Below are 16,188 nucleotides of genomic sequence, written 5' to 3'. Positions count from 1 at the left end.
ATGGGTTTTTGATCCTACTGCACGTACTGGCTTTTTGGGAGCCTAGGCAGTTTGGATGCTCACCTTACTAAACTTGGATGGAGGTGGGCGGTCCTTGGACTTCCCACAGGTCAGGGAACCCTGATTGCTGTTCGAGCTGATGAGGGAGGGGGACTTGATTGGGGAGGGGGAGGGGGAGGGAAATGGGAGGCGGTGGCGGGGAGGAGGCAGAAATCCTTAATAAATAAATAAATTTAAAAAAGAAAGGAAGTACTCATTGCAGACTTTTGCCAGTTTGTTGTTGTTGTTCTGTTGTTTGTTTGCCTATTTCAGAATCTTTTCTAAACTTCTTCTACCTCAGTATTTTTGTATTTTTGTTGCTTTCTGGCAGGCACATGGCAATGCTAAAAACAGCTCCCCACGAGAGAACAGAGCATGCCTCTGAGATCAGCAGGTGATTGGACTGCCCACAGGTTTTCTCTGGATGTGCAGTTGAGATGAGTCTAGAGAAGACAGGTTGGTACTCCAGCTTCTGACAAAGCACCTGGTTAGTCTTTGTGTTTGAGAACTGGGTGCATAGACATCGGATTTAAGGTTAAAGCGTGTCTCTCATCATCCTTAGCACAGAGTGGAGGTTGCAGTTCAGGTCTGCTTGAGACCGCCCTACTACGTTTTCCCAGGAGTAAGAAAGCACCTGGAGAAGCACAGCCCAGCTCTTCCAGCCCATGCAGCTCCACACCCAGCCTGAGTGTGTGATGCCATGGGAAAGGACCTCAAAGCCTGCCTTCCTCAACCCCTGGCGCCTCTCACATATTAGAAACGCGCTCCTTTTCCCCAACAGAACTTCCGCAGCATACAGATCATTAAATGATGAAATACAAAGAAAGCAAGTGTATTTAGAGAGGCCAAAAGAAACATTGAGGCCCAAGGCCATCCAGTATGTGCACAGCATGTATCCCAATTCTGAAGAATTTCTGTGCTAGCATGGCTTTGAATTTGCAAGAGGTTCCAGATGATGTTAACCCCTGCGTATTCAGTGTCTCTTTATCCTCAATAGTTCATACTCCATCTTCCTGTTTTTGTTCTGACTGCTTGCCACACATGCTTAAACAATTTTGTGTCATTCATAACAGTAGTGAATTAACAAAACCCATACAATAGGAATATATCTGTTGGCTGTATTTTAACAGCAACAACTACAACAATGATAACAATGATAATAATACACATTAATATATTCTAAGCATAAAATATATCATAAAATTTCTAAAAGGGACTTACACTGAGGTTCCTGACAATTTCTTCAGAATTAACTGTTTCAAAACAAAAAGATAAGTCACATTACATGTAAATCATTGCCAAAATACAAACAACTTCAGCAAACTTGGCATACATATTTATTTATCAATAACTGTGACAACAAAAAAAAAACTGTGAAAATTTCTTAAATCAAAAAACTACTTTAGAATTAAAGACTGGAGTACAATTTGTCTTGACCCAACAGTGTGAGTTGGATTGTGTAGACTAACTACACTTGGGGGTGCCTCATGTGCTTCTGTGGAGTTTTCCCAAAAAGCTAAAAAGGAGCTTATGGTTGCCACAGGCTCTCAGAACTTGGTAACTATAGTTACTCTTTCAACGCTTCCCTTCGTTTCCTTCATACTTACAGGTAAAAAAGTCCTGAGGGATATTGCGCGACCTGATGCGAGGGGCAGGGCCTTGATATATATAGAAGTTTATTTGAGAAAAATAGTCTGTCATGTATTCCACCTTGTCACAGTAGGTCTGGTCCATTCCTAAAATAAAATAAAAAACTCATTGGACGTATATAAATGGTAAAAAAAAAATATTGTCTGTCTTTGGTAATGTCGAATATATGTTTCAAACACAAGTGAAGTGAGGATTTGTAGAATCTCTTCAATTATTATCCTGTGAATGGCAGAACTTGAAAACTGTGGCAGTGGGTGAGGGGTGAGGAGATTCATCTCCATAAAGTGAGACTCAGTAGGAAAAGAATACGTTGACCATTTGTTTAATAAAGATGAATTAAATGATTCCAAAGGATTTGCTTTTGAAGGTACATTTGAAGTCCATTGAAACATCATGTTCTCCAGAACCAGTTGTTAATGATGTATTTTTTTTTTTAATGGGCAGGTTCTTAAGACTGCATTTAAAATTTTTAATTTTAACATTTTTCTTTAATAAAATGTTCATGTAAACTTCTTCCAATACTTTCAAAACAGCACAAGGATATAGGAAACTATTTTAGAAGCTTTAAATGTGCATTTGAGTGGGAGTTGGGGGGCAGGGAGAAGGCTTAACAATGCAGGCATTGCTGTGCAGGAAGGGGGATCCGCTTCCTTCCCTACCGAGCACAAACAAACTCCAGAGTTAACCTTGAGCTGGGAAACAAAAGGAGACAGGGATTTTGTAGACAAGACCGATGCTTAAGCACACACCTGCCATGTAATTTAAGAAACGCAAGAGCTCAGTAAGACTTCAATGTAGCCAACTGCTGCAAAGAAACCATGGCTAAAAGGCAGCCTGAAGCTCTTCGTAGACTGCATAACAACTGCCCACATCCCTGGTAACCATTAGAAACTCTATTTGACTCTACTTCTCAGGAAATAAAGCTTATAGACAGAAAATATGCAGAACTATTAAATAATTAGGGTAGAAATCTTTCCATGGTTGACCACAAAATGCGTTCTTTACATTTTCAATAGCATCTACATCTGGAAATCCAGACTTGAAATATCACCATCATTTTTTATTATCTTTAGAAAGATAAAATATATTCAATGATAAAATAGGGGTTTAAAAAAAAAAAACACCATACCATGATCAGCCAGCAGGATTATATTGACACAGTTGTGTAAATTCCTCTGTTTCAAACCTTCCATCAGCATTCCGAAAGCATTATCCACTAACTGCAAGGCTTTAATTACCTGAAAAATAATTCAGAGTTCAAGTTGCTCTTTTAAGCCATTTCAGTAACTAAATAGTTACCCAGTCAAGGAAAAAAATTTACCCAGTCAAGGAAAAAAATTAAGTGTATTTTTTTTCTTCTCTAGAATTAGGGCAATTTTAGATGTGGCATCAGAGATAGCACCTTTGTCACCACAACTACCAAATATAAATTTTCTCACTCTCTATAAATAACAAGAAAGTTGAAGCACATTTTCTATAAAGAAAGTCTGACTAAAGGCTTATACTATATGAAGGAATATTGAATATCAACAAGCACCATTCGGTGTTTTCATAAGATGTCTTCATAAGAATGCTTGATGGAGCTGAGCAGTTGTGGCGTACGCCTTTAAACCCAGCACTCAGGAGGCAGAAGCAGGAGGATCTCTGTGAGTTCGAGGTCAGTCTGGTCTACAAGAGCTAGCTAGGACTGTGACACAGAGAAACCCTGTCTCGAAGAACCAAAAAAAAAAAACAAAAAACAAAAACAAAAACCTTAAAAAGAATTCCTGATGATAGAGGTATAAATCTGGGTCCCTTCTAAAAGAGCTAAAGGGTTTCATACATTCTGAAAAGGTTCTGTGACAATGGGGGACCAGACTACTAAAAAGTAATATTTTCTTCAACCAAATAATTCAATTTCTAGACAAGCATTACATGCAAAGAAACCTGTCATATTATGTGGAATAGTCCTTTACACTGTGATTGATTTAATAAAAGGGCTGAATAGCCTATAGCTGGGCATGATGAGGTTAGGCAGGAGAGCCAAATGGAGAGGATGCTGGGAAAAAGAAAGGCAGAGTGAGAGGAGTCATCAGGAGATACAGAGTGAGCAGAATGGGAAGTACCTCCCTACATGAAGTGAATGAGTCTTGGGGCAGCATATAGATTATTAGAAATGAGTTAGTTTAAGTTATAAGTGCTGGCTGAAAACAAGCCTAAGCTATCAGTCAGGCAATTGTAATTAATATTAAGTCTCTGTGTGGTTATTGGGGGAGTGGGTGGTGGGACAGAACTGATCATTGGTCTAGACAGAAAAGTCCATCTACAATGCCGTTGACTTGTAATTTTAATTCTAGGAAAAATAAATTACATCCAAATATTAAGCTGCATAGGCTATAGTCCTTACAAATCGTGTGTGTGTGTGTGTGTATGTGTGTGTGTGTGCACGTGTGTGTTTTGCTGGAGCTCAGGTTCACAGACACAAACATGCTAGGCAAGCTGGACTATTCTTCCTGCCCATGAAAGAATTTTAGAGAAAATAAAGGCATAGGAAAAGATTCACAACACTATATATTAAACATTAACAAAAGAAAGTCAGATTATAAACGCCACCATTCATGTTTCATAACCCTGGTTTTGAATGTAAGTAGCTCACCCTTTCTAAGTAAAAACATATGAACAGAAAACTAACAGAAATATACCAAGCCATATAGACAACGCTTGCCTCTAACTAGCAAATTTTAGGGTTCATTTTCATTTAACTGTTTGTAGTCTTTGTGTTTTACAATTTCTCTTTATTTTATCAATAAAGTGCATTGAACTGACTTAAAGTTTAATGAATTGTCAAGGCTATTCTTTTCCAGCCCTCTTTAGTGAAAAGGGTAGTAGCATAGTAAGAGATTAGGGAAATGGGTCTTGTCTCTCTCATTATTACAACTGTTGTCTTTGTTTCTTCTTTAGAAACAATATCTTATAAACCAGACAAAACTAAAGACATTAGCTAATTCTCACAGAAAAGCCTCCCGGAAAGCACTCATGGATGTGGAATGTCCTGTTGTGAAGGCTTAACCTACTCACAGCCAACGGTTGCTAAGAGACAAAAAGACTGGAACCAACCCTAGTCTATCACCAAACCCAAGATGCTCATCTGACTCTTAGTGTCAGGCTATTTCAGTCTAATTTGTCTGTCACTGTCCCAGATGCCAATGTCCCTTTCCACATCACCATCCTACCCACATTTCCCAAGCATGCTCAGAGCCAGTTCTCACCCTCTGTTCTCTACCAGCTCTTGACACACTGCTGCCACTGGACTTCCCAGTCTTGAAATCACTAGTGTGTGTAGCCTTCCCACCCCAAGGGCAAAATGAGCTCTTGTAAGGCAAGATCCCTATACCCTAACTCATCCCATGTCTGCTAACTCATAGGAAAGGAACATGAAGCCCTGATATAACAGGTTAATTGGTAAGACCAGAGTGAGTAATTGTGCTTTGGATCTGCCATTTCTTCCCTGTGGAACTGAATTCAAAGCTGCAGAGGATCCAGCTGGCTGGAAGTCCTATACAGCAATGCCTTCCCAAAGGCCCACCATCCTCCAAGATGTAACCTCTCTCAGTATGTTCCTCTACAGGGGCACTTGCCAGCACTCTAAAATCCTGCCATGTGTGTGAACAGTATCAACACTGAAGTTAATCTGTCTCTAATTTTCTCTTCGGAACAACTCATTCCTCCCAACTTTTCATCCTACTAAAGATGTAAAGATTCTTTACTGAATAATGAGTAACAGGTGACTTTTACCGACTCATGAAAACCAGTCTGCAAGTATTTCAGCTTCCATACAAAGCAACCATGACAACGGCACAGCACTGAGTGGGCTGAGGCAAGAGGACTAAGAGTTCAATGACAGCCTGAGTTACATCATAGGACTCAATGGGAAGAGGGAAGAAGGAAGGAGAGGGGGGAGATGGGGGAAGGGAGCAGGAGGAAGGGGAAGAGGAAGAGGGATGAGAAGGGAAAGGAAGAAGAGGAGGAGAAGATGAAAGAAGAAGAGGAAGAAGAAGAAAAGGAGGAGAAGGGAAGAGTGAGGGAGGAGAGTGGAGGGAGCAAGAGAAAAGGAAAGAGAATAGAAGGATGGAGGGGAATGAGCAGAGGAGAGAGAGAGCAGGATCAGGGAAGGAGGGGAAGAAAGGGGAGAAGAGGGAAGAAAGAGAAAAGAAGTTTCTGGAATTCCTCAATACCAAAATCCCAGCACCCTGTAAATCACCATTTCATTAGGCCCTCTCAAGTGTAACCTTCCCATTACATTATCATTTAAACTATCAAGTTTTTAGTAATTTAAAATATCTTTAACAGCAAAGATAAAGGCTTTCTTTTTTTTCTTCTTTTTTTTTAAATTTATTTATTTATTAAGGATTTCTGCCTCCTCCCCACCACTGCCTCCCATTTCCCTCCCCCTCCCCCCATCAAGTCCCCCTCTCTCATCAGCTCGAAGAGCAATCAGGGTTCCCTGACCTGTGGGAAGTCCAAGGACCAAGGGATAAAGGCTTTCTTTAACAGCAAAAAATTGCATGGTATTAACTTGTTACTTTCTTTATCCTTTCAAGATGGCTTTGTAAACTAGGGTATTACCTTATGCTTAAATGAGCTTTCAACTTAGTACATGGGCTGAAGCACACTAAAAAAACAAAAACACAACAACAACAACAAAACAACCTTGTGCTTTTTGTAGGAGTCAGCCATGATAAGCTAAATATGAACAGATTACCCAAAGGAAGTTGTTTACCATTATCACCTGCCAGAGTAGGACTCAGCAGTGGATGAATTTAAATGGAGGCCTGAGTCTCAGCAGTTTACCCTAAAGCAATATCTGGCTGCAGGAAGAAACATGAACTGAGATTACCCGAGCACCACCCAAGAACAGACCATCCAAAGGAAATGCCCAATGTTCCAACAGCTGTAGATAGGACTACCTGCCAACACACACTCACCAGGACACCCCTAGACAAATGTCAGCCAATCGGGGGTCCTGAACCTCAGAAACCCCTCACCCCCACGTTTACTACTATAAAAACCCAACTCTAACTGAGCTTGGGGCTCTCTGATTATACCAATACATTGGACACACAGAGAGACCAAGTTTGAAAACTTGCATAAAATAAAAGCTCTTTGCTTTTACATACGGGACTCGGTCTCCTTGTTGGCTTTTGGGGGACCTTGCGAATTGGGGCATAACACTTTTAATTCACAGGATTTAGGAACTTTAAATTAAAATGTGATTACAGATAGCAATAATGATGATAATACTAAAATTGCAAAGCTATCAAACTTCCTCCATCTGTTTCCCCCCATTTGTTGTGATCTTACATAGGTTTTGTCTTCATCTCCATTTTGGTTGCCACTCTTCTCTCCCTCCTTATGACATTTCCACTTCTGTGTGTAGCTGTATGCTACCAATTCCCAGCTCCTTATCCTCTTTCATCTTTCAATACATATTCAATTGCCATTTGGAAACTTACATTCATTTGGACATCATAGTTACTTCAATTAGATAAGCAAACATCTCCCCGCAACATGTCCCTGTGGTAGGCTTATAAATGCCAGTGGAACTCCCATCACTCACCTGTTTGCATGTGACACAAAGCAGAAACACATCATTTCTCACCCGTCTCCCACCAAAAGTCACCATCTATCCTCTAACTGATTCTCAACCATTCCTTCTTCCAGCCTTGATGTTGGCCTCCTCCCTGGTTCAAGCCCTCTTTCTTCTAGACTTTTGCAGAGACTAACACGTTTCTCCCCCCTTCTCTTGCATCCCTCTTGTCCAATAAAAATGATGTCTAAATACGTATGGAACTAGCCATTCCCCTCTCCTAATAACAGTGCCACAATGTTTCTCATTGAACACTTCTCTGGCCTGCATGACTGGGTGTTTGCCTCCTTCTCTCGGCTTCTCTATGGCCTCCTCTGATTCCCAGTGTCCTAGTCAGGGATGTGAGGTCCTAGCCATGCTGCACTTCAGACAGGACTGATTGCAGAAAAGGACCATAACGGTACCTACTACCACCATTCTTCACCATTATAGTGCTGTCTATTTGTGGAAGGGGGGCGGTGGTCTGCATGTGGCCCTTCTGTGTGGTCCTGTAGTACATAGTCAGCTTCTTCTACCAGGCCATCTGCAAATTCCGTTTCCTTTTTGTTACTCAGGGGGAGACTCACTAATATGGTTGATTTTAACATCAACTTGTCACAAGTTAGAATTGTTGAATAGGAAGCCTCACCTGAGGAATTGGCCTGGCTGATATGGAAAGTGGGCATCACATTCTGGTAGCCATTCAGATTATGTTTTTTTAAAAAAAGGGCATTGCAGAAGGAAGATCATCTGACCATTTGCTCGGTTGGCTCTCCCTCTTACAAGCTGATTTGCCCTGTTGTTGCTTCTGACTTTCTGGACTCTCGATGCCAAACTAAGAACACTGAGGCATCTCACCTGATGGACTGAGTAGCTGTCTGTTGTGACTCCCCACCAAGAGACAGACATTCCAGGACTATTCCTATTAGTGAGGCACCAGCTTCAAGGACAGAATGATTCCTGAGTTCTCGGTGTCTCGGGTATGATTTGGTTGTCATTACCATTTTAAAGCTCACTTAATAAGTTATTTTTGGACGTGTGTGTGTGTGTGTGTGTGTGTGTGTGTGTGTGTGTCTATCACCTTAGTTCTGTTTCTCTAGAAAACCCTGACTGACATACTCTTCCAGCAACGCACAATCCCACCCGCAACTACTAGAACAGGGCCTCTTCCTAGACACCTCTGAGCACTCAAGTTTTCTTCATTTGCAGCACTTCTCATAATTATTCTTAAAACTTAAAGATAGATGTTTTTAAAACTAGAGCATAGGAAAGAAAAGAAAAACCTAATGGCACCTAATCTCAGTCAGATGCAGAGGTGGAAAATGCAGGACAGTGCTCCTTCTCAAATGATTAATCTTATCAAACATGTAGCAGCACACACAGACAACAGCTAAACAGAGAATAAGCAGAAGAAGGGTTTTGGAGTTAGTAAGTTATTCTTTCTGCGATACACCGGAATAAGTGTGAGATGCTGCATTAGGTTCTGAATGGTACCAGAAGACTGAAGAGGCCCACAGGTGGTGAGAACTGAGCAGGGCCTTGCATTAGGAACCATCTTTGCTTAGCAGGGAGAAGAAAAAAGACTTTACTGCTAACTAGTAAAGGAAGACGGCCCAAACAAACATGTTTACTTTCCAGTGGATGCAATTGTTAAATGAGTTTCCATAGGACATCTTACCCCTGGGAGCTTTTAAAGCTTCACATTTTGAACAAAACAATGGAGGTTCAGTAGGGTTTAGAAAAGACAATGGCTTTGTTTGCTGGAAATAGTATTTAAGTACAATAGCCACGTGAAAAAGTTGTTTGAGAATGGTCTAGCTGCTGAAGAAATTGGTATTAGCAGTCACTCCAGTGATAAGGAGAGAAGTCGGTCCCTGGAGTGCTTGTGATGAGCTCTGAGTGACAGTGGGTAGGGTAGACAGTGGAGAACACCACAAGAGTCGGGCAGTGACTTCACTAGAAATGTCCACACTACAATGCTGAGTGCTCAGGAAGTATCTGGCCTTGAGTTCTCAGTATGTGAATTAAGAGTTCCACATCAAAGTCCTCATCAGATTGCCAATCAAAAGACCTAAAATTTGTGGTTAAAAATAACCCAATTTAAAAAATGGGGTACAGACCTAAATAGAGACCTCTCAACAGACGGATCTCAAATGACTTCAGTGTCTTTCAAGACACCTAAGGAAATGCCATCAGAAAAATGCAAATCAAAACAATTCTGAGACTCCATATTATACCTGTCAGAATGGCCAAGATCAAAAACACTGATGACAGCTTATGCTGGAAAGGATGTAGACTAAGAGGAACACTCCTTCATTACTGGTGTGAGTGAAAACTTGTACAGCCACTTTGGATATTAGTATGGCAAATTCTCAGAAAATTAGAAAACAGTCTATCTCAAAACCCAGCAATAACACTTTGGGTTATATACCCAACGGAATTTCATTCATACCGTAAGGGCATGTGCTCAATTATGTTCATAGCAACATTATTCATAATAGCTAGAACCTGGAAACAAGCTAGATGACCCTCAACTGAAGAATGGATAAAGAAAATGTGGTAATTCACACAATGGAGTACTACTCAGTGGTGAAAAATGATGACATCTTGAAATTTGTGAGCAAATGGATAATTGAGAAAACATCATATTGAGTGAGGTAACCCAGACCCCAGAAAGACAAATAAAATATGTACTCATTCATAAGTGGCTTTTAGACATAAAGGAAAGAAAAACCAACCTACAATTCACAACCCCAGAGAACCTAGACAACAAAGAGGACCCTAAGAGAGACATACATGGATCTCAATAGAAAAGAGAAAAATACAAGATCTCCTGAGTAAATTGGGAGGGTAGGGGTCACGGGAAAGGAAAGAAGGGGAGAGGGGAGGAAGGGAGGGGAGCAGAGAAAAATGCAGAGTGCAATAAAAACAATAGAAAAGATTTATGGTTAATTGGGCAGTTATCCTTCCCAGAACTTTTAACAATTTCACAGTTAAACTATTAACCCAAAATGCTGATTTTAGACTTTTGGTTGTTTGATCTCAAGTATGTCTTAAGTGTGAGTATTTGGTAAAAAATTTTAAGAATCTGATCTTATTTTGTAGGTTAGGGCTGGATGATTCTCCATTTGTTTGAAAACAAACAAGCAAACAACAAAAAGAACTTACCCCAGCACTGACTGGTCCATTGCTATGCCCTGCAGAATCGGGTTCTTCTACATATAAGGTATAAAAACTGGGTCTAGGCACAAAATTGAAACAAAAGAAGACATGATATTAGCAACCATACAGATGGGACAACCACACAGATAAATTTGAGGATCTTAAGGGTCTTGAGCATATTTGGCTGTTCCTGCCTCTTTCTCTCTTTAAGGCCCCCTCCCAGGCCAATGGATGCTCTTGGCTTGAGTGGAGTTGAGTCTCCTAATGGGAAGCAAATAATACTTTGCCAGAACAGGCACTACTGTGGCTCATTTGTGAAAGCATCCCTTTTGCTCTTGTGGTAAGACCTCTCTCAAATGCGCTCAGCCCTTTCTACTTCCTGGTGTCCGGCCTTTGGCTGACTCTGTGTTCTCTGCCTAGCTCCTTTGCCAGCGGCTGCTTTCTGATGTGCTGGATTCTGTTTACCTGGTGCTGTCTTTCAGTAGCCTCTGATTCTGGTCTGTGGTTCTGGCTTTGCAACAGCTCTTCCAGCTCCTGGAGTCGAGCCAAGGAAACAAGTGCAAGAGCCTCTGCCATGTCTGCCTCAGTTCTATGTTTTTGTGTTCTCTGCCTCACCTCTTGGGGACTGAAGCTACCTTAGTTGTTAATGTCAACAAACCCCCTCACCCTGGAGTATTTGTCCGCAGGAATACTTCTTGAAAAGATCTCATTAAAAAGCAAAGCAATGCCAATAGCTAGTGTAAGTGGCACAGGCCTGTGTTAACTCAAAACACATCTCTCACCTCAAAGAGGACAAGAGCGTTTGTTGGGGAGCCAAATATGAGTGACCATGGCCCCAGCACAGACTTAGTTTACCCAAAATTATACAGTCTAACACAGAAGCAGTTTCATGAAGTTTGTATAGTAACAGAATAGAGAAAGCAACAGATCAAAACACTTTCAAACACATTGTTGAGGGTGTTAGAGAGGAGCGCTACAGCAAAAATGGAGGCAACTCTGCTATTAGCCCTAGAAGCTACTGATCACATTCTTAGCCCTTCGCTGGTGGAAATTAGGGTCTTGTTAAGTAAGTCTATTCCAAAAGGTGTTTTTTACATGTTAGTCACAGGATGTTAGGTCTGACATAGAGATGGACAAGGTGTAGGGCTACGTATGGCTTAAAATAAGTTATAATGTGGTTCTAGACAGTTCCAAACTTTCATAACCATTGAAGTGCTAATCAGTTAACCAGCTTGGAAAAGATTTCATTTGGAAAGGGTGTGATCTCAGTACTCAGCAGGGAGAGGCAGGAGTATGGCAAGAAGTTCAAGGCAGCCTGGTCTATACAGTGAGTTTAAGGCCAGCATATGACTAAACCTCTCAAAATACCAGAAGGGGTTGTAAGGAGGAGGAGGCAGGAGGGGGAAGAGGGAAAAAAGACAGACAGACAAAGTAAGAAGGAAGAATGAAAAAAAAAACAAAGAAAGGAAAGGAAAGGAAAGGAAAGGAAAGGAAAGGAAAGGAAAGGAAAGGAAAGGAAAGGAAGAAAGGACAGAAAAACAGAAGGACAGACAGGGAATTAATTCCAAGGTTTTGAAAAACCACCAGCAATGGTACAGAACATTCCAGTTTCTCCCATATGTACACCACAATGGAGCACTCATCAACAGATGGGTTACCTTTCAGCTTTGGGCAGATCCAGCCATTTTAACAGCGTAGAGATTCTGGTTTCATATGGGACAGAACTGGAATGAAAAGTTTTGAAATTTTAATCAAATATATTTCAATGTATTCTTCCTTAGGGAGGGGAGTTAACACCTTCAGGTATCCATTCTGTAGTGCAGGATGAGAACACTAAAAGGGATGCGGCATACTCCCCCATTGTCAGCACTTCAAAAAGACTTAAAACAAACTCTTTCTAATCAAGACAATTCTTGCTTTCCTCCTTACTCATTTCTCCTTTAATTTCCCACAGCCAAAATGAAAACCATCCATTATCAACGATTCATTCTATTCACTTTTATTCATTTATACATTCACACTTATTAGCAAACAGTATTTATGTATTTGAAATAGAATTTAATCAGTGAGTGAGGGGCCTCAAAGTCTTTCTCTCTGGCCGGCATAGTGTGATGGTTGGTTTTCTATGTCAGCTTGCCGCTTAGAATCACTTGAATGGGATCTCAGTGAAGGAATTGTCTACATCAAGTTGGCCTATAGTTATATCTGTAGGACATGGTTTTGATTATGAATTGAGGGCCCAGATGCTGTCGGTGGTACAATCCCGAGGCAGATGAAAAAGAAAGTGAGCTAAGCAAGAGCCTGTGAGAGCACAGCAAACAGCATCCGGCCATTGTTTCTGCTTCAAAGATCTTATTTGAGTGCATTCCCTGACTTCCATGGTGGACTGTGACCTAGAAATGTAAACAAAATACACCTTTCCCTCCTGTAGGCTGTCTTTGGTTATAGTGTTGACCACAGTAGCAGAAAAGAAACTAGAACACATAGGAATCCATCGAAACTGGCTTAAAACAATGTCTGCGGCTACCTCTCTTCGATATTGCTCTTACCAGATTTCCTAGAATAGAGTAGCTCATTAGAAAGAATAAGCAGGGTGTGCTTAGAAAGAAGGGTCTGCCTAGTCAAAAGATCCAAATGTTCTTTTTATGAATGTCACATTACTACTGGCTTTCTGGCTGCAACCCTTTCAGAGCTGCCCTTGTATGGTTCCCTTAGAACAACATTCACAGAGTTGGATATTCAAAGCCATTAAAATCTTGGGTGCAAACCAGTGCCGTCATTGGACTTGTACTTAAAAGAAACTCCTTTGACTGATGAACAAGAATAGATCAGCGGGGATAAGAAGCAGAGGGGTGTCGACAGAGGGGCTCCCGGGCTCCAGGCAAGGGGTGGAAGTACAAAACAGAGGTAACACAAGATTCTCAGATTGCATCATCTGTGGAGTCAAAAGCAAAGACTGACACACTGGACAAGGGATATGAGAACAGAAGCAACAACTCTAAGATCCTGGGCCTCCACAACTGAAAGAATAGAACTGTGATCAAAATTAGACAAAATGGGCCTTGAGTGGAGCTCAGCGGTAAAGTGTAGGCTTGGTGTGCATGTGACCCAGGGTTCAGCTATTAACACTGAAAAGAAAAGGAAAGGGGACAGTGTAGTGGCCCAGAGGCTATGATCATTACTTTTAATTTTCAACCTAGAGCCACCAGGAAAGAGAATATTAATGAAGGATTGACTGCATTGGATTGGCTTCTGGGTATGTCTTAATTAAATTAGTTGATGGAGAAACCCAGTCCAATGTGGTTAGCACCAGTCCCTAGGCAGGGGCTCCCGAACTTTGTAAGCATGGAGAATAACTGAGCTCAGCAAGAGCAGGCAGGTGAGCATGCGTGTACCCATTCCCTCCCAAGTCTTGCCTATGGATATGATGCCACCAATTGTTTCATGTTCCAGCCTCTGTGGCATCCCTCAGTGACAGATTTTAACCTGACCATGTGAGCTTAAATAAATCCCTTCCTCCCATAAGTTGCTTTGTGTCAGGGTAAGCAACAAAAGAGCAACAAATAGAAGCTACAACAGATAAGCTGCCTGACACTGAGCTAGGTGACCTAGGTTCAATCTCAAACCCCTATGAGAAAAGAAGAGAACTGACTCTCAAAATGAGGCCTCTGACTTGTACATATACTCCATGGCACACTTGAGTGCAGTACACACACACACACACACACACACACACACACACACACACACACACACACACACACACCAAACAAGTGGAAAAAGTCTTTAAGGCAAATAAATAAACAAGAAAATCGATCCTATAGATCTCCCCCTAGACAGAGTCTTAGCTCAGTACTTGCTGTAATTCCTGTATATGGTAGGGAAGGAGCCGTTGACAGCCACATCTGATCCTGGCCAGTAGTAGGCAGCAGCTTTTAAACCTTGATATATTGCCGTTAGCCAAATCTATATAAAGTGAAAGTCAATAGGATAACTGTTAGGTACAAACACTGTGGCTTACTGCTAACAACTCTTGACTGACAATTTGCTCACGACCATTCATGGTTGTTTTTACAGTAACTTAAAATTTGTAATCAGTCAATCTGCCTCAAATATAAAACATGTAGTAACATAGGAACGGTTCATTGTTTCTTTCACACTGATAACATTGCATAGTTCTTTACCTTTGAAGAAATTGCAAAACAGTGTGGGGGGAAATAGTTATCTTTTTGAGAAAGCTAAGGGTTGGTACATTGATGATACAATACCCAAATTTCAACATAAATGACGATAACTGTTTTTTTTAATTCAAATGATAATAATAAAGAATAGTAAAATTTTCAGCCATTAGAAACTACACGGGTGATGAGGAACTCGGGGTAAAATGAGAAGCCTGAGTCATTGGCACACAGAAAGAAAGGCTTGGAGGCCAGGAGCAGAATGGTACATACCGGCTGCCCACCCCACCAGGCAGGATTGTTTTTCTCCACTGAAGAAAGAGAAAAATTCTTGTTGAAGTGCACATCATACATGTTATTGTCAACAATGCCATGAGATTCTGGATACAAGCCCTATAATTTTTGTTACAAAAATAAGAAGACTTTAGTAAAATGTAGGCATGTCTCAGTAGCAACAGATCCATACTCATACCTAGGAAGGACGCCATCCTTTTGTTTGTTTTCGAGACAGGATGTAGTGGTATATTATTTGTACTTTGAAAATAAATCTTGCCTGCAGGCCAAAGGCAAAGCTAAAGCCACTAAAGGTCAGGCAATGGTGACACACATCTTTAATCCCAGGATTTGGGAGACAGAGTCAGGTGGATCTCTGAGAGTTCAAGGCCACCCTGGGCTTGATCAAGATCAATACAGAAACAAATCCAGGTGGTGGTGACTCACACCTTTAATCCCAGTCCTAGGGAGTCACAGGCCTTTAATCCCAGCCTGGAGGGAATATAAAATGGGAGGACAGAGAGGCTTAGTCTGCTTAGTCTGTGTTAACCCAGTTTTGGTAGAGATTAAGACTTCTCTTGTGGGCTTGGCTGCTTTGCTTTTCTGATTTTTGGGTTGAACCCCCATTTCTGTCACTGAGTTTTTATTATTTGTGCTACAACAGGATTTCTCTGTGTAACAGTCCTGATTTCCTGGAACTCACTTTCACCCTGCCAAAGTCTAATTTGTCATATATTCATTTTTGCAGACTGGGGACTGAACCTGGGACCTCACACATGGTCGGCAAACACTCTCCCACTGAGCTACATCTCCAACCCCATATCTCTCAATATAAAAGTCTAGCCACAAACCTAAGTATCAGGAAGATGCGCAGGTCTCTACCCTACAAGCCCATTTCTTGGCTCCAGCAGCAAATGACTGGCATCAAGCAAATGGTTTACATTGATGTCCGTTGGTGTGTCACTGTTAAATGTCCCACAGGGGCTCAGTTGTTTTAACACTTGGTTCCTGTTTGGTAGTGCTATTCTGGAAGGCTGTGGAGCCTTTAAAAGGTAAAGTCTTGATGGAAGAAGTGGAAAGTGGCTCACTGGGTATACAGGTGTGAGTTTATATATTTATTATCTGTGCCTTCTACATTACAGAATGTAGCCCCTCAAACTGTGCTTCAGAATAAGCCTTTTCTTGCTTGCTTCAGTTGCCTCGGGTGTTTTAGCATAGCAATGAACAAAGTAGCGAAGCCAACTCTCTGTGCCTAGGCACTCTTTGTTACATATATATATA

At 41.2% G+C, this 16,188-nt stretch overlaps 1 protein-coding gene across 1 annotated transcript in view; it reads right to left on the bottom strand.

Annotated features, from left to right (window-relative positions):
* Enpp3 (ectonucleotide pyrophosphatase/phosphodiesterase 3) overlaps positions 1-16,188 on the bottom strand; it is a 74,982-nt gene that overhangs the window by 26,236 nt on the left and 32,558 nt on the right. Inside the window, exons 8-14 of the mRNA XM_005360913.2 lie at positions 14,908-15,027; positions 14,313-14,422; positions 12,115-12,180; positions 10,463-10,535; positions 2,819-2,927; positions 1,647-1,775; positions 1,261-1,292 (exon numbers count right to left, since the gene is read on the bottom strand). Coding sequence (XP_005360970.1) covers positions 1,261-1,292; positions 1,647-1,775; positions 2,819-2,927; positions 10,463-10,535; positions 12,115-12,180; positions 14,313-14,422; positions 14,908-15,027 — 639 coding nt within the window. The remainder of the gene's footprint in view (positions 1-1,260; positions 1,293-1,646; positions 1,776-2,818; positions 2,928-10,462; positions 10,536-12,114; positions 12,181-14,312; positions 14,423-14,907; positions 15,028-16,188) is intronic.

The sequence above is a fragment of the Microtus ochrogaster genome, linkage group LG4, assembly GCF_000317375.1.
Source record: "Microtus ochrogaster isolate Prairie Vole_2 linkage group LG4, MicOch1.0, whole genome shotgun sequence".
In the NCBI taxonomy this organism is placed as follows: Eukaryota; Metazoa; Chordata; class Mammalia; order Rodentia; family Cricetidae; genus Microtus; species Microtus ochrogaster.
The sequence above is the reverse complement of the archived record's forward strand: the minus strand, read 5'-3'. Positions and strand labels throughout refer to the sequence as shown.